This window comes from Symphalangus syndactylus, chromosome 1 (genome assembly GCF_028878055.3).
Source record: "Symphalangus syndactylus isolate Jambi chromosome 1, NHGRI_mSymSyn1-v2.1_pri, whole genome shotgun sequence".
NCBI classification, from domain to species: domain Eukaryota; kingdom Metazoa; phylum Chordata; class Mammalia; order Primates; family Hylobatidae; genus Symphalangus; species Symphalangus syndactylus.
In genome coordinates, this window is record NC_072423.2 from 119,032,941 (window position 1) to 119,054,581 (window position 21,641).

The 21,641-nt window shown below is 40.6% G+C and overlaps 2 protein-coding genes across 9 annotated transcripts in view; both read left to right on the top strand.

The window, feature by feature from the left end:
* The window catches only part of ULK4 (unc-51 like kinase 4), a 769,027-nt gene that overhangs the window by 151,913 nt on the left and 595,473 nt on the right, over positions 1-21,641 (top strand). The gene's annotated exons all lie outside the window — the stretch shown is intronic.
* Positions 5,374-7,820, top strand: LOC129491282 (V-type proton ATPase subunit e 1-like; the record flags this gene model as incomplete). The annotated part of the gene is made up of 1 exon (XM_063611512.1): positions 5,374-7,820. A coding segment is annotated over one exon (342 nt), but the record flags the coding sequence as incomplete, so codon positions are not given.

Below are 21,641 nucleotides of genomic sequence, written 5' to 3' on the forward strand. Positions count from 1 at the left end.
CCACATCTGGCTAATTTTCATATTTTTTGTAGAGATGAGGTTTCATCATGTTGGCCAGGCTGGTCTTGAACTCCTGACCTCAAGTGATCCACCCACCTTGGCCTCCCAAAGTGCTGGGATTATAGGCATGAGCCACCGTGCCTGGCCTTCTAGATAAGTCTTAGAAAAAGTTTGGCTCTGAGTGTGAGGCATATGTAAAGGCTAATGGAAAATATTCATCCTGGGGGGAATCTGGGCATTGAAGATAGAGGTTGGAGAAAGGCCAACTGAAGGTAGATAATTCTTAAAATGGGTGGAAGGAAGAGAATGACCCAGGGTAATTGGTCTTAGATCAGAGAAGGAAGGGGCACTTTATCCACTATAACAGGAGGAAAAAATGAATAAATGTAAATGAAGTGGGTAAGATTTGGTGTTGGATGATGAGTTATCTTCTTGAGCTCCTGGACTCAAGCAATCTGCTTGCCTTGGCCTCCCAAAGTGCTGGGATTATAGGCGTGAAACACCACACCCAGCCTTGAGTGAGCTATCTACTATATAGTGGCTTCTGACTCTGGGGTACAGCAAGGTCACCGTGAGAAAGAGAATAATGAGGCAGAGCAAGATGGTGGAATAGAGGATTCCACCTATCATCCCTCCTGCAAGGATACCAAGTTAACAAGTATCTACACAGTAAAAGCACCTTTGTAAAAACCAAAAATCGGGTGAGCACTCATAGTACCGGCTTTTAACCTCATATCGCTGAAAGAAGCACCAGAAAAAAAAACAACAAAACAAAAAACGAAATAGTTCTGAATTGCCAACACCACTCCCTGATCATCCCCGCCCTAGCAGCAGCCTGGTGTGGAGAACATCTCTGGGCACTGGGGAAGGGAGAACATAGCAATTGTGAGGCACTGAACTCAGCGGTGTCCTGTTAGAGCAGAAAGGAAACCGAGATCAAACTCAGCTGATGCCTGCCCATGGAGAGAGCATGTAATCCAGCCCTAGCCAAAGGGGAGTCACTCATCCCAGTGGTGGGAGCTTGAGTTCCTGCAAATCGTACCACTGAGCGCTGCAGCACTCTGTGTACAAGTAATGTTGAAAGGTAGTCTAGGCCATAAAGACTGCAACTTGTGAGTCCTAGTGCTGAATTAGGCCCAGAGACAGTGGACTGAGGGGGCACGTGACATACTGAGGTGGCAGCTGGGGAGTGCTGGCTTCATTCCTCCCCCAACCCCAGGCTGCCTAGCTTGTGGCTCCAAAAGACCCCATCCTTCTGCCTGAGGAGAGAAGAGGGAAGAGTGGGGAGGACTTTGTCTTGCACCTAGGACACAGCAAGATAGGACACCAGTTAAAGTCATGAGGCCCCTGTTTCAGGCCCTGGCTCCCAGATGGTATTTCTAGAACACCCTGGGCCAGAAGGGAACCTGTTGCCTTGAGGGAAAGGACCCAGTCCTGTCAGCATTCATTACCTGTGAACCGAAGAGCCTTTGGGCCCTGAATAACCAGCAGTGATACCCCCATATTACATTTCGAGGGCATTGGTGAGTCTCTAAGACTTGCTGGCTTCAGATGAGACTTACCACATAACTAGTTGTGGTGTATGGGGCAGAACTCCTCCTGCTTGAGAAAAGTCTTGCTACCAGCATGGCCAAAGAGGGTAGAACACCAAAAGGGCTCTTGGGATCCCTGATTTCAGGACTTGACTCTTGGATGGCATTTCTGGACCTCCTGGGCCAGAGGGGGAGCCCACTGTCCTGAAGGGTGAGGCCCAGGTCAGACAGCATTTATGACAAGCTGACTTAAGAGACCTTGGTCCTTAAGGGAGCATCAGTGGTAGTCTGGCAGTATTCCTCATGGCCTGGTGGTGGCTACAGGTGAGGATCCTCTCCCTTTGGAAAGGGGAAGGAGGAAGGGAGGGACTGCATTGTGTAGTTTCAGTACCAGTTCAGCTGCACTACATTAGAACACCAGGTAGACTTCTAAGGTTTTTGACTTTAGTCCCTGACTCCTGGATGGCACTTCTGGACCCACCTGGGACTTGGGGGACCTTGCTGCCCTGAAGGGAAGGACAGGCCTGGCTGGCTTTGCCACCTGCTGATTGTATAGCCCCAGGGCCTTGAGCAAACATAAGCAGTAGCTAGGGAGTGGTTATAGCAGGCCTTGGGTAAGACCTAGCACTTCTCACGTCTGACCCAGTGCTGTCATAGTGGTGGTGGCCACAGGGGTGCTTGTGTCACTCCACCCCAAGCTTTAGGTCTGTAGGTGGCTCAGAACAGAGAGAGAAAGGGAGAGAGACAGAGAATGGGGGGGGCGGAGAGAGAGAGAGAGACTGACTGACTCTGTAGGTTTGGGAGAAAGGGAAGGGATTAAGAGCGTCTGCCTGGTGATCTAGAGAATTCTTCCAGATCTCATCTAAGACCATCAAGGCTGTACATGTCCGAGTCTGCAAGAACCACAGTGTTACTGGGCACGGGGTGCCCCCTAAAGCAGATACAGCCTGGATCACACAGCCTAGATCACAACACCCAAGTCCTTTCAAATATCTGAAAAGCCTTCCCAAGAAGGATGGCTACAAATAAGCCCAGGCAGTGAAGACTATAATATATAACTAACTCTTCAATGCCCGGACACTGAAGAATATCTGCTAACATCAACACCATCCAGGAAAACATGACCTCACCAATGAACTTTATAAATAAGGCACGAGGGAGCAATCCTGGAGAAACAGAGATAGGTGACCTTTCAGAGAGAGAATTCAAAATAGCTATGTTGAGGAAACTCAAAGAAATTCAAGATAACACAGAGAAGGAATTTAGAATTCTATCAGATAAATTTAACAAAGAGATTGAAATAATTAAAAAATCAAGCAGAAATTCTGAAGCTGAAAAATACAGTTGGCACACTGAAAAATATATCAGAGTCCTTTACTAGCAGAATTTATTAAGCAGAAGAGAGAATTAATGAGCTTGAAGACTGGCTAATTGAAAATACACAGGCTGGGCGCAGTATCATGCTTGTAATCCCAACACTTAGGGAGGCTGAGGCTGGATTGCTTGAGCTCAGGAGTTTGAGACCAGCCTAGGCAACATGGTGAAACCCCGTCTCTACAAAAAATACAAAAATTAGCTGGGTGTGATAGTGTGAGCCTGTACTCTGGAAGCTGAGGTGGGAGGATCACTTGAGCCCTGGAGGTGGAGGTTGCAGTGAGCTGAGATCATGCCACTACACTCCAGCCTCGGTGACAGAGTGAGACCCTGTCTCGAAAAAAACAAGAAGCATGCCTACAAGATCTAGAAAATAGCCTCAAAAGAGAAAGTCTGAAGTCTCCTTAAAGAGGAGGTAGAGAAAGATAGAGGTAAAAAGTTTATTCAAAAGGATAATAGAGAATTTTCTGAACCTAGAGAAAGATGTCAGTGTCCAAGTACAAGAAGGTTATAGAACACCAAGCAGATTTAACCCAAAGAAGACAACCTCAAAGCATTTAATAATCAAACTCCTAAAGGTCAAGGATAAAGAAAGGATCCTACAAGCAGCAAGAGAAAAGAAAGAAATAACATAAAATGGAGCTCCAGTACATCTGGCAGCACACTTTTCAGTGTAAACCTTAAAGGCCAGGAGAGTGGCATGTCATATTTAAAGTACTGAAAGAAAATAACTTTTATCCTAGAAGAATATTTCTGGTGAAAATATCCTTCAAATGTGAAGGAGAAATAAAGACTTTCCCAAACAAAACCTGAGGGATTTAATTAACACCAGACCTGTCCTACAAGATATGCTAAAGGGAATACTTCAGTCAGAAAGAAAAGGACAGTAATGGGAAATAATCATCTGAAGGTAGAAAACTCACTGGTAATTTTAAGTACACAGCAAAATAAAGAATATTGTAACAGTGTAATTGTGGTGTGTAAACTACTACTACTGTAAGTAGAAAGACTAAAATATGAGCCAATCAAAAGTTATAACTACATCAATTTTTCAAGATGGTCAGTGCAATGAGATCTAAATAGAAACAGCAAAAAGTTTAAAAGCAGGGGCATGAAATTAAGGCATAGAGTTTTTATTAGTTTTCTTTTTCCTTGTTTGTTGGTTTATGTAAATAGAATTAAGTTGTTATCAGGTTAAAATAATGGATTATAAGGTAGTATTCGCAAGCCTCATGGTAACCTCAAGCCAAAAACCAACAACAACAAAAAAACACATAGTGGATACACACAAAATAAAAAGCAAGAAACTAAATCATATCCCCAGAGAAAATCACCTTCACTAGTGGAGGACAGGAAAGAAAGAAGGAAGAGAAGATCACAAAACAACCAGAAAACAAATAACAAAATGGCAGGAGTAAGTCCTTACTTATCAATAATAATATTGAATGTAAATGGACTAAACTCTCCTGTCAAAAGATAGAGACTGGCTGGATGAAAAAACAAGACCCATTGATTGTTGCCTACAAGAAACACACTTCACCTATGTAGATACACACAGGCTGAAAATAAAGGGATGGAAAAAATATTCCATGCCAGTGGAAACCAAAAAAGAGCAGGAATAGTTATATTTACATTAGATAAAATAGATTTCAAGACAAAATCTGTAAGAGCCAAAGAAGGTCACTACATAATGATAAAGGGGTCAGTTCAGCAAGGTGATATAATAATGTAAAATATATATGTACCCAACACTGGAGCACCTAGATATATAAAGGGGATATTATTAGACCTAAAGAGAGAGGCCTTGATACAATAATGGCTGGAGACTTCAAACCCCATTTTCAGCATTGGACGGATCTCCCAGACAGAAAATCAACAAAGAAGCATCAGACTTAATCTGCATTATAGACAAAAAGGATCTAATATTTACAGAACATTTCATCCAAGAGCTGCAGAATGCACATTCTTTTTCTCAGACATGAATTATTCTCAAGGTTAGACCACATTTTAGATCACAAAACAAGTCTTAAAACATTCAAAAAAATTGAAATAATATCAAGCCTTTTTTCTGACCACTATGGAGTAAAACTAGAAATTAATAAGAATTTTGGAAACTTTACAAATACGTGGAAAGTAAACAATATGCTCCTGAATAGTGGGTCAGTGCAGAAATTAAGAAGGAATTTGGGGGCCAGATGTGGTAGCTCATGCCTGTAATCCCAGGACTTTGGGATGCTGAGGTGGGTGGATCACAAGGTCAGGAGTTCAAGAGCAGCCTGACCAACATGGTGAAACCCTGTCTCTACTAAAAAAAAAAAAGAAAGAAAAATACAAAAATTAGCCAGGCCTGGTGGCGTGCACCTGTAATCCTAGCTACTGGGGAGGCCGAGGCAGGAGAATTGCTTGAACCTGGGAGGTGGAGGTTGCAGTGAGCTGAGATTGTGCCACTGCACTTCAGCCTGGGCGAAAGAGTGAGACTCCGTCTAAAAAACAAACAAAACAAAAAAGAAGGAATTTGGGAAGTGAGGTGGTGGGGCAGAGGCTGGCAGCTCAGGCAGTGACTGTGGCATATCATGGCCTCATGGTGCCTCTCACTGTGATGAGCATGTTCTGGGGCTTCGTTGGCTTCTTGGTGCCTTGGTTTATCCCTAAGGGTCCTTACTGGGGAATTATCATTACCATATTGGTGACCTGTCCAGTTTTCTGCTATCTCTTTTGGCTGATTTCAATTCTGGCCCAACTCAACCCTCTCTTTGGACCACAGTTGAAAAATGAAGCCATTTGGTATCTGAAGCATCATTGGCCTTGAGAAGAAGATGTGCTCTACAGTGCTTAGTCTTTGAGGTCACGAGGAGAGAATGCCTTCTAGATGCAAAATCACCTCCAAACCAGACTACCTTTCTTGACTTGCCCATTTTGGTCATCAGTTGCCTTAAACATCAGCACCACATTTAAATGTCTTATTCTATAATGTAGTGTTTTTTTCCTTCACTTTTTTACACTTTAACGAATTATGTCCCTACTTAAACTGAACTGTGCTGACTCCACAAAATGATTATGTACTCTTCTGAGATAGAAGATGGTCTTCTTCTGAGAGATACGTTACTCTCTCCTTGGAATCTGTGCATTTGAAGATGGCTCCTGCTTTCTCACATGGGAACCAATGAAGTGTTTAGAAACTGCTGCAAGACAATTAATACTCCAGTGGGGCAGTCACTAGGAGAGCATTTTCAGAGGGAAGAGCTGTCTCAACAGAATTACACTTTACTGTATTTTCAGGATGAATTTATTATTTCTGCCTTCTTTTGGAATAATTTTTCTGCTTTCTATGGGGGGGAAAAAGAATTTGGGTCAGGAACTGTGGCTCATGCCTATAATCCTGACACTTTGGGAGACCGAGGTAGGCAGATCACCTGAGGCCAGGAGTTCCAGACCATCCTGGGCAGCATGGTGAAACCTTGCCTCTACAAAAAAACAAACAAACAAAAAAAAACTGCACAAAAATTAGCCAAGCATGGTGGCACGTGCCTGTGGTTCGCATTACTTGGGAGGCTGAGGTGGGAGGATTGCTTGAGTCCAGGAAGTGGAGGTTGCAGTGAGCTGAGATCACGCCACTGCACTCCAGCCTGGTTTCAAAAAAAAAAAAAAAAAAAAAATTGAAAAATTTCTGGAAACAAATGATAATGTAAATACAGCATACCAAAACCTTTGGGAGGCTGGGCATGGTGGCTCATGCTTGTAATTCCAGCACTCTGGGAGGCCGAGGCAGGCAGATCACTTGAGGACAGGAGTTCGAGACCAGGAGTTCGAGACCAGCCTGGCCAACATGGTGAAACCCCGTCCCTACTAAAAATACAAAAATTAGCCAGGCATGGTGGCAGGCGCCTGTAATTCCAGCTACCTGGGAGGCTGAGGCACAAGAATTTCTTGAACCTGGGTGGTGGAGGCTTGCAGTAAGCCAAGATCACACCACTGCACTCCGGCCTGGGCGACAAAGTGAGATTCTGCCAAAAAAAAAAACCCTATGGGATACAGTAAAAGCAGTACTCAGAGGTAATTTTATAACTATAAGCGCCTACGTCAAAAAGAGGAAAAACTTCAAGTGAACAATCTAACAATGCATCTTAAAGAATTAGAAAAGCAAGAGAAACCCAAATCTAAAATTAGAAGAAAAGAAATAATAAAGATCAGAGCAGAAATAAATGAAATTGAAATGGAGAAACAATATGAAAGATCAATGAAACAAAAAGTAGTTTTTCCGAAGAGTTAAAACAAAATGACAAACCTTTAGCCAGACTAAGAAAACCAGAAGATCCAGATAAATAAAATCAGAAATGAAAAAGGGCACATTACAACTAATACTGCAGAAATTTAAAGGGTCGTTAGTGACTACTGTATCAACAATATGCCAATAAATTGGAAAATCTAAAAGAAGTGGACAAATTCCTAGATAAATACAATCTACCAAGATTGAACCATGAAGAAATCCAAAACCTGAACAGACTAATAACAAATAATGAGATCAAAGTCATAATAAAAGTCTCCCAGTAAAGAAAAGCCAGGGACCTGATGGCTTCACTGCTGAATTCTACCAAATATTTAAAGCAGAACCAACTAATACCAATCCTACTCAAGCTACTCAAAAAAATAAATACATACATACATACATAAAATAAGATGAGGAGAGAGTACTTCCAGTATTACTCTACAAGGCCAGTATTACCTAGATACCAAAATCTGACAAAGACATATCAAAAAAAGAAAAGTATGGGCTAGTATTTCTGATGAATATTGATGCAGAAATCCTCAACAAAATACTAGCAAACTGAATTCAGCAATACATTGGAAATATCATTCATCAGAAGGAGAATAACGAGTACCCAAGGGATTTGAGTAGCGGAGGAGATATGAAGTGTCATCTCAGAGACGGGGAAAGCTGGCCCTCTAGGGAAAGAGAATAGTGCTCTACAGAAACCAGGTTTGTGCTGGAGAATTCGTGGTGAAAGAGGTTAGTCAGCCTAGTTTAGCTGTTCTCCAGAAGATAGCTGAGTTTCAGTCAGGAGAGGGATTGGATCTCTTTGGAGGGAGAGAGTGGCCACTTACAAACTCTCTTGCACAAAGCCCTGTGTTTCTGAGTCTTTTACCCAGGACCTAGTTTATCCATTCTAATAGGAAAGCAAAGGAAGAAAAGCTGTGAGAAGTGAAGAGAAGCAATTAGAAGACTAATTGGCTTAGTCTTTTGTTTTGTTTTGTTTTGTTTTATACAAGGTCTCACTCTGTCACCCAGGCTGGGGTGCAGTTGGGCAGTCTGGGCTCACTGCAACTTCTGCCTCCCTTGCAGTATACCCACCATAGCCTCCCAAGTAGCTGGGATCACAGGGGTGCGCCACCACGCCTGGCTAATTTTTGTATTTTTTGTAGAAATGAGGTTTTATCATGTTGCTGAGTCTGGTCTTGAACTCTTAGATGCTTTTCTGGAAAAACTATCCTGTTGGATTTGAAGCTGAAGTTGAGCTTACGTATTTGTTTATTTTGTTTTATTAATGTGTCCTCATGGAGTACTTTGTATCCCATTCCTGCTTTAGTGTAGTTTTCTCAGTTGTTTTGTACACTGTATATTTTGAGGGGCCATAGGATGCCATATTTTACATCAGACACAGTGTGTGATTGTTTCTTGCTTCTTTGTAGCCCTAAGCTTAGACATATCATTTAAATCCTCCACATTGTTAATTTCAGTGAATTTACCCTTGTATCTCACAGACTTCTTTTTTTGTTACTTTTTGGACAGTAGGAGAGGCAAATTTGTTGAAAATGATAAAGCAAGAGTTGAATAATCACATTTTTGTGTAGAATGAAGTGAAACATTCTGGATTTGTTTCTTATATTAAGCTGTGATGCTGAAGTACATATCATTTGGGGAATTGCCATATTTGAATCACTTTTGCATACAAATTAAACATCTCACATCAAAGAATTCTTTAAAGACATGCTTTCTAATTTCTTAAAATGATGGAATTCATTTAATTTCTTATCTGACATCTCATAGAACAATCTTTAGCTTCTATGTTTGCTGCTATGACTAATTTTGGTGCTCGTTTTACCTAGGCTATGAATGTACCTTTGCTGTATTTTTTAGGGCAGCATGTATGAGACTAACATATTTGAATATAGTGTAAGTTAGTAATCCTTGGGAACCTAGCAAAGCATCACATTGAATTTTCTATTAGATGAAAGAAACATGGAAACAGAATTAGAGATGGAAAGAATTGCACAAAACACAACTAATCAGAGCTGATCCCTGAAGCAGAAAAATGCAACTTAAAGTGAGCTTCCTTTGTATTTCTACTATTTGAGGAGTGTTGAAGATATGACTTTTAATAGTATAGTAACAAGTAAATAATACTAGTTATATTTAGCAAGCTCAAAATTGTAATATTGGAGTTCTCTATGCCATAACTTTTAAATTATTACAGCATCTAAAAGACCCAATTTTAATTACAAGGCAATAGTAACTTGGCTTCTAAGAAAACATTCATATAGGAGGCATAGTTGTGGTTCTGTTTCAAAATGTGTGTCATATAACCCTTGATAAATGTATGTATCATCCACACTGCAGTAGATGCTTACATTAGATACAGAAGTGGGGACCTGCCACAACAGTGTGGCAGTACCTGGATTATATGCCTCCGGCTTGGTTTTCTCTGCCTGGAATGGTTTCTCCCTCCATATTCATCAGGTTTTGTTTGTGGTTTCCAGAGGGCAGCTGTGAGATTAGAAAATGGGTATGCTTCTCTTTCCGGTATAGTTGCTAAGAGTCGTGGTCAAGGTACCCTATATTGGTAAGAAGACACAGAGCACTGTTACTGTTATCATAGGTAGGTTTCAGAATGGGGAGGCCTCTGCTGACTGCCAGTCTTTTTTTGCACCTTCCTCTTTTAGCTACTGCCATGCATTTGCTTGATGGGTAGATTAAAAGGGGGAATTCAGAGGCTGATTCTGTGATATATCTCTGAGATGATGTATGGATTGTTATCTCTTGTGATCCTGATAGTTTTTTTTTTTTTTTTTTTAAACCAAGGATGGGTCTATAGGCCCCCTGAACAGATGTGAGATGGATTTGGGCTAAGACTCCATGTAGCACCTGATCTAGATAAGTTTTTTTTTTTTTTTCCGAGACGGAGTCTCGCTCTGTCACCCAGGCTGGAGTGCAGTGGCATGATCTCGGCTCACTGCAAGCTCCGCCTCCCGGGTTCACGCCATTCTCCTGCCTCAGCCTCTCTGAGTAGCTGGGACTACAGGCGCCCGCCACCATGCCTGGCTAATTTTTTTGTATTTTTAGTAGAGACGGGGTTTCACCGTGGTCTCGATCTCCTGACCTCGTGATCCGCCCGTCTTGGCCTCCCAAAGTGCTGGGATTACAAGCGTGAGCCACCGCGCCCGGCCTAGATAAGTTCTTGAGTATTGGACTATGGTGGCACTTGAAAGGGTCTGGGTAATTCTATTTCTCCAGTGCTCAGTCACATGATAAATGCTGAAGACTCCCTGGAGAAGGAAAGTGTTTTGGAACTATGGCCACTTTGCAGGGGTCTCAAGGAACCTCTCTCTAGGTTAGTTGAGGAGCTCTAGGTCTATGAAGCAGGTTAGATCTGGGATCTGGGTAAGAAGCTGTGAATTCTTTATGGGACTTGAGTTAGGTTTCTGCTCAGTAAATCTAGAAATTTTCTTATTAAATGTCAAGCATCAACTTAGGAGACAGACACCTGATGGTCAATTTACCATTGATTCTTGTGGGTCAGAATATTCTGATCACCACATTGCCCTTTGACTCACTGTGGCAGTTGTGCCCACCTTGTCTGTGCAGATAAGGGATGCCACTGGCCTTTACTAATCCCAAATCTCATGATTTCCACTGTGATCAGAGAACCAAATTCCATTGTTAGTATTCTCACTGTCATCTCTGGCCTATAAGGATAGCCACCTTAGAGCTCTTCAAAGATGCTGGTGCCCCCTTCATTAAGACAGTCTCCCAGGGTCACATAAGAGGGATGGTTTAAGGGGTGGCTGAGCAGGCTGTACTTTGTTGAGTCATTCTAGTGTTTTCAATTTCCAGAGCTTTTAGATTCTGTCCTCTCTGGCAGTGGTTCTCAACACTGACGGCATGTTGGTGTTAACTGAAGAATCCTGAGGCTCCTAAATTTGAAGAGGAAAGGTTGATTTCTTATGCAGCCTGCAGGTTGGCTGTCTTGACAGGCTGGGAAGTGTGGCCTCTGGCAGAAACTGAAAGCAGGCACTTCGAGGGAGGGAAGAATGGAACAGGAATTTATGCCAAATGAGTTGGCTAAGTATACATGTTTAATGATTATAGGATAAGCTGTGAATATTCATGAAAGGGGTCACATGCATGTGTAGAAAGTAAACATGCATGTTACATGCAGCCCATGTTCACTTTGGGGTGGAGACTTAACATTTAAGTGCATTACAATTAGGCCCTAGGTGAAGCAGAAGATGGGAAGGCACTCAGTACACAGCCTCTGTAAACCGGCCAGAACCAGTCTATGGTCCATGATCTCTTATCAGGAGAAAGTTACTGAAATCAGTCTCTCGTCCAATCAAAACTGTTGTTTTGGCTTGTGAATAGGGGAGGTTTTCAGTTAGTCAGCATCTGGCTGTCAGTGGGCTGCAGTTGTTTCAGTAGTGCCTGTCTTGAGGCCAGTGCTTATTTAGCTGCTAGAGAAAAACAAAAAATCCTGTGGCAGTTAGAACATAGTTTATTCTTTAAGTGTAGGGTGAGTGATCTAACCCTTGCCTAGCATGGCCTTAGGTCTTGTTTATGATTTAGCATCTTATTGCCATGAGGAGTCTGTTCTGTCAGTCTTATGCTCTCTATTTTAACATTTAAATAAGTTCTTATGGCCAGGCTGTACCCCATATCATTTAATCCATATCTCTGGGGGTGGATGGAAGTGTCTCTAGTCTTTAAAGCTACATGGGTGATTCTAATGTGCAGGCAATATTGAGTACCACAGTAGTGGTTCTCAAAGGGTGCTCCTAGACCAGCAGCATGAGCATTAATTGGCAACCTGTTAGAAATGCAAATTCTGAGGCCTTACCCCAGATCTACTAAATGAGAAACTCTGAGGAAGGGGTTTTGTGATCTCTGTTTTTACAGACTCTTCAGTGATTCTGATGCACACTAAAATTTGAGAACCACTGCTCCAGAGTATGCTGGGGAAATTGTAGCATTTTGACTTCATTAATTAGAGGCTGTGTTTCAGTTGTCCAGCCTAGCAGACTCCCAGGTGTTTGAATCTCTGGTCTCCCAGGTGAGGCATTGTGAATGTGAGCTGCAGACCTGCTTTTGAGACTTGGTTTGATTCTCAGGGGAGATTTTTTCACCACTGCTTCGTTTAGTATCAAGGTCTCAACATTTCTTGCCAGCATCTGTTGCAGGCTGCTTCATTTCTTATTCATATATCCTTGAGTTACCAACTTAATATTAATGGTCTCCTATTTGATACTACACTATGGGCAGGAGCTGAGGGTTGTCTCTTGTTCCATTTCAAAAGGTCATTTCAAGGTCACCAAGAATTTAGCACATCTTCCCCCACCCACCTGGGGTTAAAGTATCCTGATTCTGTCTGTTGTCTTTATTTGTTCTCTGTTGTTCTTTCTGTATCTCTCTGTTGTCCTGTTTTCTCTGTTTCCCTTTTCTTCAGTTTTCTTCGTTTCTATTTTTGGTCTTTGAGGTTTTCTTAATTTCTTGCAAATTTAGGTATGCATTTTATAAAGATATTTTATCCAGCATTTTTTGTTCCTTTCAGTGGGAGTAAGATTCAGAAGACTTTGTCTGCTATTCACCAGAAATGGAAAAAGTAATTTTAATTGAGTAATTTGGTTTTGAACTATAGATTTATTACAGATTTATTGCAATTTGATACCTAATTTCTTGACTTAGTCTGCATGGCAAGATTGATCGGTATACTTTTTAAAATGAAAACAAAGTTTTTTAAAGAGTAGTTTTCGGCTGTGAATCCATCTGGTCCTGGACGTTTTTTGGTTGGTAAGCTATTAATTATTGCCTCAATTTCAGAGCCTGTTATTGGTCTATTCAGAGATTCAACTTCTTCCTGGTTTAGTCTTGGGAGGGTGTATGTGTCAAGGAATTTATCCATTTCTTCTAGATTTTCTAGTTTATTTGCGTAGAGGTGTTTATAGTATTCTCTGATGGTAGTTTGTATTTCTGTGGGATAGGTGGTGATATCCCCTTTATCATTTTTTATTGCGTCTATTTGATTCTTCTCTCTTTTCTTCTTTATTAGTCTTGCTAGCGGTCTATCAATTTTGTTGATCTTTTCAAAAAACCAGCTCCTGGATTCATTAATTTTTTGAAGGGTTTTTTGTGTCTCTATCTCCTTCAGTTCTGCTCTGATCTTAGTTATTTCTTGCCTCTTGCTAGCTTTTGAACGTGTTTGCTCTTGCTTCTCTAGTTCTTTTAATTGTGATGTTAGGGTGTCAATTTAAGATCTTTCCTCCTTTCTCTTGTGGGCATTTAGTGCTATAAATTTCCCTCTACACACTGCTTTGAATGTGTCCCAGAGATTCTGGTATGTTGTGTCTTTGTTCTCGTTGGTTTCAGCCGAATTCTACCAGAGGTACAAGGAGGAGCTGGTACCATTCCTTCTGAAACTATTCCAATCAATAGAAAAAGAGGGAATCCTCCCTAACTCATTTGATGAGGCCAGCATCATCCTGATACCAAAGCCTGGCAGAGACACAACAAAAAAAGAGAATTTTAGACCAATGTCCCTGATGAATGTCAATGCAAAAATCCTCAATAAAGTACTGGCAAACCGAATCCAGCCGCACATCAAAAAGCTTATCCACCATGATCAAGTGGGCTTCATCCCTGGGATGCAAGGCTGGTTCAACATACACAAATCAATTAACATAATCCAGCATATAAACAGAACCAAAGACAAAAACCACATGATTATCTCAATAGATTGCAGAAAAGGCCTTTGACAAAATTCAACAGCCCTTCATGCTAAAAACTCTCAAGAAATTAGCTATTGATGGGACATATCTCAAAATAATAAGAGCTATCTATGACAAACCCACAGCCAGTATCATACTGAATGGGCAAAAACTGGAAGCATTCCCTTTGAAAACTGGCACAAGACAGGGATGCCCTCTCTCACCACTCCTGTTCAACATAATGTTGGAAATTCTGGCTAGGGCAATCAGGGAGGAGAAATAAATAAAGGGTATTCAATTAGGAAAAGAGGAAGTCAAATTGTCCCTGTTTTCAGATGACATGATTGTATATCTAGAAAACCTTATACAAAAAATTAATTCAAGATGGATTAAAGACTTACATGTTAGACCTAAAACCATAAAAACCCTAGAAGAAAACCTAGGCAGTACCATTCAGGACATAGGCATGAGCAAGGACTTCATGTCTAAAACACCAAAAGTAATGGCAACAAAAGCCAAAATTGACAAATGGGATCTAATTAAACTAAAGAACTTCTGCACAGCAAAAGAAACTACCATCAGAGTGAATAGGCAACCTACAGAATGGGAGAAAATTTTTGCAACCTTCTCATCTGACAAAGGGCTAATATCCAGAATCTACAATGAACTCAAACAAATTTACAAGAAAAAAAACCCATCAAAAAGTGGGCGAAGGATGTGAACAGACTCTTCTCAAAAGAAGACATTCATGCAGCCAAAAAACACATGAAAAAATGCTCATCATCACTGGCCATCAGAGAAATGCAAATCAAAACCACAATGAGATAACATCTCACACCAGTTAGAATGGCCACCATTAAAAAGTCAGGAAACAACAGGTGCTGGAGAGGATGTGGAGAAATAGGAACACTTGTACACTGTTGGTGGGACTGTAAGGTAGTTCAACCATTGTGGAAGTCAGTGTGGCGATTCCTCAGGGATCTAGAAGTAGAAATACCATTTGACCCAGCCATCCCATTACTGGGTAGATACCCAAAGGATTATAAATCATGCTGCTATAAAGACACATGCACACGTATGTTTGTTGCAGCACTATTCACAATAGCCAAGACTTGGAACCAACCCAAATGTCCAACAACGATAGACTGGATTAAGAAAATGTGGCACATATACACCATGGAATACTATGCAGCCATAAAAAATGATGAGTTCATGTCCTTTGTAGGGACATGGATGAAGCTGGAAACCATCATTCTCAGCAAACTGTCGCAAGGACAAAAAACCAAACACCACATGTTCTCACTCATAGGTGGGAATTGAACAATGAGAACACATGGACACAGGAAGGGGAACATCACACACCAGGGCCTGTTGTGGGGTGGAGGGAGGAGGGAGGGATAGCATTAGGAGATATACCTAATGCTAAATGATGAGTTAATGGGTGCAGCCCACCAACATGGTTCATGTATATGTATGTGACAAACCACAATGAGATACCATCTCACACCAGTTAGAATGGCCATCATTAAAAAATCAGGAAACAACAGGTGCTGGAGAGGATGTGGAGAAATAGGAACACTTTTACACTGTTGGTGGGACTGTAAACTAGTTCAACCATTGTGGAAGTCAGTGTGGCGATTCCTCAGGGATCTCGAACTAGAAATACCATTTGACCCAGCCATCCCATTACTGGGTATATACCCAAAGGACTATAAATCATGCTGCTATAAAGACACATGCACACGTATGTTTATTGCGGCACTATTCACAATAGCAAAGAGTTGGAACCAACCCAAATGTCCAACAATGATAGACTGGATTAAGAAAATGTGGCACATATACACCATGGAATACTATGCAGCCATAAAAAATGATGAGTTCGTGTCCTTTGTAGGGACATGGATGAAACTGGAAAACATCATTCTCAGTAAACTATCGCAAGGACAAAAAACCAAACACCGCATGTTCTCACTCATAGGTGGGAATTGAACAATGAGAACTCATGGACACAGGAAGGGGAACATCACGCTCCGGGGACTGTTGTGGGGTGGGGGGAGGGGGGAGGGACAGCATTAGGAGATACACCTAATGCTAAATGACGAATTAATGGGTGCAGGAAATCAACATGGCACATGGATACATATGTAACAAACCTGCACATTGTGCACATGTACCCTAAAACCCTAAAGTATAATAAAAAAAAAAAATAAAAAAATAAAGTAAAAAAAAAAAAAAAAAAAAAAAAAGAGTAGTTTTAGGTTTACATCAAAATTGAGAGAAAGGCACAAAGACATCTCATATACCCCTGCCCTCACACATGTACAGCTTTCCCTATTAATATCCTGCACCAAAGTGGTTCATTTGTTCTCGTCGATAAACCTACATTGACAGATTATTGTCACCCAAAGTCTGTAGTTTACATTGTGCTTTGCTCTTGGTGTTATACATTTCTTTGGGTTGAGAAGAATGTATGAAAACATGTATCTTCCATTATAGTATAATACAGAGTATTTTCACTACCCTACAAAGCCCCTGTGCTCTGCCTATTTTTTATTTTTCCTTTCCCCTAACCCCTGGCAGCCACTGACCTTTTTACCGTCTTCATGGTGTTGCCTTTTCCAGAATGTTGTATACAGTCTGTGGTTCATGTGCTGCTTCTCTGGTGGTTGGTGCTTTGCAATCCTGGTGTCAGATTCATGACATAAATGTTGGTACAGATCTTAGCTGCTATACAAATGCTCCTCTACCCTAAGATATGGATGCAATAGTTTACTGTTTTATTAGCAATTCTTTTAAAGTAGTACAACTCCTTCATGACTACCTCTAGCTAGAGTGATGTTTTTGAATTGAATGATTAGGGTTATCTCTCAGTCAGGATAGGCTAGCTTATGTTATGGTAACAAAAACCATCAAAATCTTAGAGGGTTGCTGCAGGCCTAGGTGGCTCTTGTGGGCAGCTGACCTCAGCACTCCAGGCCGCTTTCATCTTATGTGGCGTTTCTATCCAGCATAGTGCCTTAGTTTCCTGAGGCAGGTTAAGAGAGTACGGAAAATTGCACATAGGAACCATATATCATTTCCACTTTCAGTTAATTGGCCAGAGCTAGTCAGAACTAGTCACCTGACTCTGAGGGCGCTGGGAAATGTTTTTGTGTCAAGGAAGGGCAGGAAACTGGACAGCACTATTACTTTTTAAGGTTGATTCTGCCTAACTTAGGCATAAAGGGTATTTATTAGAAGAAAATGAACAAGGTCGAAGGCTCCAAGAGAAGACTGGAATAGTCTGCTATTCCTTGCAGCTGGACCTGGCAGCTCCTGAGGGTTTCTGGACCTGGACTCCCTTGGAGTCCTGTTTGGGGATACTGCTAGAAGGAAAAAGTGAACTTCAGCTGTTCCTTCACTCTATGTGCAGGTTCAGATTCCTGAGCAAGAGCCTTGCTGGCTGAAATTTAGGTTGTGGCTCTGCCCTTGACTGTACCAGACTGTAGGAGGAAAGGTGTTTCTGAAGAGAGCCAGGGACCCTTTCAGGTTTTGTATTTGAAGGGCAGAATGTCTGACTTGCCATTCTACAGACCAGGCACAGTGCAGGAAAGGTATTTCCTCAAAAGGAAGTTGAGTGGTGTTAAGAAGAGAGGCTGGATGACTGGTGACCAAAAAATGGCAGATTTCTTTTGTAGTTGAGATTTGTTGACATCTAATTAAAAAAATCCAGGAAGTTTGTAAAGTTTGTGTGCCTAGTATCTCCAAACTTTTTAAATGACTGTGAAAGACTGTATGAGAAATCTACTTATGCATTTTACTTGCTTTTCCTGACAGTTCATTCATTATCTTTAAGAGAAGGAATCTACCAGTTATAGGTTGTTTGTTTACATTTAGGCCTCAACAGGGAAGTGACAAGATAGCAGTCCTTGCTTCTCCTTGATTTAGCTTTAGGAGTTAGATGCCAATTAGAGATGCCAGTTTGAATGCATTTAGCCAATTAACACGCAGAGAATTAGAGATAATGTTAAAACTTCGATTTTGGTCCAGATGTCACCAAAGAGATCTTCTTATAGACTACCTTGCAAGGACATTTTCAGAGTTATTAATTACAGAACATAATTTCATTCTCTTCAGTTTTGTTATCTGTCTCCCCTGGCATTATCAGCCTTCCCTTATCTGTTCAGTATGTCCATTTTCTTTTTTAACCAACACTTGTGAAACCGAGAGTTTGAAGTTTCAAGTAGACAGATGTGATTTTACTTGCCAAGGCTTAATCAAATATACAGCATCCAAAGGAATCTAAGATTTAATACAAATAAAATAGAACATGGATTAAAAAAGGAGTGGGGATTATGAAGTTTACAGTGTTCTTATTTTATGTGCCCTGGCTCTGTTTGGGTCATTGAAAGTAGTGTTCTAAGAAACCACTTAGAACAAAGGGCAAAGTAGTATCAAACAGAATTCCCTCTTCATTTGGGATTGTGGAATGCCTCTTATTTCAGGGGTTAGGGAAGAATACCGAATTATTTTAAAAGTTGTGTTGTTGGTGTAATTACTACTATATCTCCCACTGGGAGTAGTTAAGTAGGTTTTAAAACGTCCCTTTGACCTAGTAAAACACTGACCATAATAGGAAATGCCTGATATTTTCTGAGTTTTGAGCTTAATTCAGTTTCTTTTTGTAGCTGTTAATTGTATATCTACTAACATGGAAGTTTAACAACCATATTTTGAGAGTCAAGAGCAATCAAATTATGTCTTTGCAAGTATTAGAATATTAGTTGTATAACTGCAGAACTTCCACATTTATTAGAATTAGCTTCCTAATTCATTCTCTTCCTGTCTTTTACTTAAGAGACGCAGTCCAGGGCGTGTGAGATTGAAACACATTTGACCTTTTCATATCTATCAGATGACTTCAGACAAAGCCAAAAAGGCCTGGCTCCACCCAGTCATATTTGTTATAAAATAGGTTTTGATTTCAAAGAAGTAGTTTGGAAAATGGCAGTACAGTCTTAAATTACTATTTGCAGTATTCAGCCAGCCAGTCATGCCTGTGGTTGCCCAAGAATAGTTTCTGTTAGGTTAATAGAACCAGTAATGGTATAGATATGCCTCAAAGCATAATGGTATTAGAAATAAGACCAAAAAACTCATTTTCCTTCATGTATGCTTTCAAAAAATGCACACAATAATAGCATGATACTTGAATATCCTATTTTTATCTTTTAGTTTCAATGGTAAGATTTTTTTTTTTTTTTTTTTTTTTTTTTTGAGAGAGAGAGAGTCTCACTCTGTCACCCAGGCTGGAGTGCAGTGGTGTGATCTTGGCTTGCTGCAACCTCTCCCTCCCAGGCTCAAGTGATCCTCCTGTCTCAGCCTCCCCAGTAGCTGGGACTATAGGTGTGTGTCACCATGCCTGGGGAATTTTTGTATTTTTAGTAGGGACAGGGTCTCACCATGTTGGCCAGGCTGGTTTTGAACTCCTGACCTCAGGCGATCTGCTCGCCTCGGCCTCCCAAAGTGTTGGGATTACAGGTGTGAGCCACTGTGCCTGGCCTCAGTGTTAGGATTTTTAACAGTAATTTCAATGTTAGAAGGCCAGGAGGGTTTTTAAAGACTAGAGGAAAACATGCATAATAACAATATCCACATATTCCTTGGATTTCTGAGTTTGAAGAACTAAATCTATTTTACCTTATTCATTTAGTATTGGCATTTTCAACTGCCATTGTACCTAGGTCAACAGATACATTTTTTACCCTTCGTATTTGTCTTTTATGTGTTATATTTGTTCCTTATTCTTATATTTTTCTTTTTATTATGATTTCTTTCAATTTGTGATACAACAAATGGGAAATCTATACAAATAACCTTGAGGAGAAGAATTATCTGTTGAGTTCTTGTTAATGCTATCCAAAGTTAACTTTTGCAAGTGAGATGTGAGGTTGCTGTGGCATTACTAGAATAAATTATATGATGTGTGTCTATTTACAAGACACTGAGTTCCAAAGCAATTTCTATTATGCTGGAGGCAGTCCAGACAGTTTTATCACTTTAAGGATCTGTAGCATTAAAATGTTTTAAATTTCCAGTGACGCTTGCTGACACAAAATGCCAGTGGATTATAAAATGGAGAAATGCTGTAAATCCCTGCCACTAACTTTGTGAAGCAGAAAGCCAGATCTGGGTTTTGAATTTAATATGAGGTTGACAGTTTTTTAAATTAAACTTTTTATTTTCAGATAATTGTGGATTCACACCCAGTTGTGATCCAACATTGGGGATCGAATTTTAACCTGAGATTTGGAGGGGAGAAATATCAAAACTATATTAGAAATAATATAGAATAATAATAGTTTCTCTCTGTGAGAAATAATAGAGAGATCCTGTGTATACTTCATCCAGTTTTCCCCAATGGTAATGTCTTAAAAAAGTATAATACAATTTTACAACCAGAATATTGACATTGAAACAGTTAAGGAAAAGAAGAGTTTCATCACTGCAAGGATCCCTCATATTTCCTTTTTATGACCCTATGCTCTTACCCTACTGCATGTGCTGCCCTCCACACCCGAAGCCAATCTGTTTTCCATTTATATATTTTTGTCATTTTGACAATGTTGTATATATAGTCATATGGTTTGTAACCTTTTGTGGTTGGTGGTTGGCTTTTTTCATTTGGCATAATTTTCTGGAGATTCATCTAGGTTGTTGGATGTATCAGTTGTTTGTTCATTTTTATTGCTGTGAAGTATTCTGTGGTATGGTTAAATCACAGTTTATTTAATCACTTACCCATTGAAAGATATCTGGGTCGGCCAGGTGCGGTGGCTCACGCCTGTAATCCCAGCACTTTGGGAGGCTGAGACGGGTGGATCACGAGGTCAGGAGATTGAGACCATCCTGGCTAACATGGTGAAATACCATCTATACTAAAAATACAAAAAATTAACTGGATGTGGTGGTGGGCACCTGTAGTCCCAGCTACTCGGGAGGGTGAGGCAGGAGAATGGCGTGAACCCGGGAGGTGGAGCTTGCAGTGAGCCGAGATCGCGCGACTGCACTTCCACTCCAGCCTGGGCAACAGAGCGAGACTGCGTCTCAAAAAAAAAAGAAAGATATCTGGGTCATTTCCTGTTTTGACAATTACTAATAAAACTGCTATAAACATCCATTTACAGATGTTTGTGTGGACAAAAGCCTTCCTTTCTCTTGGATAAACGCTCAGGAGCGCAATTGCTGGGTCCTGTGGTAATTGCATATTTAGTTGCCGTTTTTTTTTTTTTTTAGAAAAACTGCCAAAGTTTTCTGAGTGACTGTACTGTTTTACATTCTCATCAGCAACGTATGAGTGATTCTGTTTCTCATCATCCTTGGCAGCTTTTGGTGTTGTCACTATTTTTTATTTTTACCATTCTGATGAGTGTGTAGTGATATCTTATTTTGGTTTTAATTTATATTTCCCTAGTTCCCAACGATGTTGAACATCTTTTTATGTGCTTACTTGGTGGCTGCATATCCTCTTTGGTACAATGTCTCTGTGCTTTTGGTGTCAAGTGTACTTTTTAACCTAGTACTAGATCCTCAAGACATTATCCTATATTTTCTTCTAGAAGCTTTATAGTTTTATGTTTTACATTTAAGTCTATGATCCATTTTGAGTTAATTTTTTGTGTCAAGTGCCAGACTTAGGTCAAGGTTCACTTTTTGCTTTCCTATGGATGCCTGATTGCTTCAGCACTATTTATTGAAAAAGTTGACTTTTCTCCATTGGAC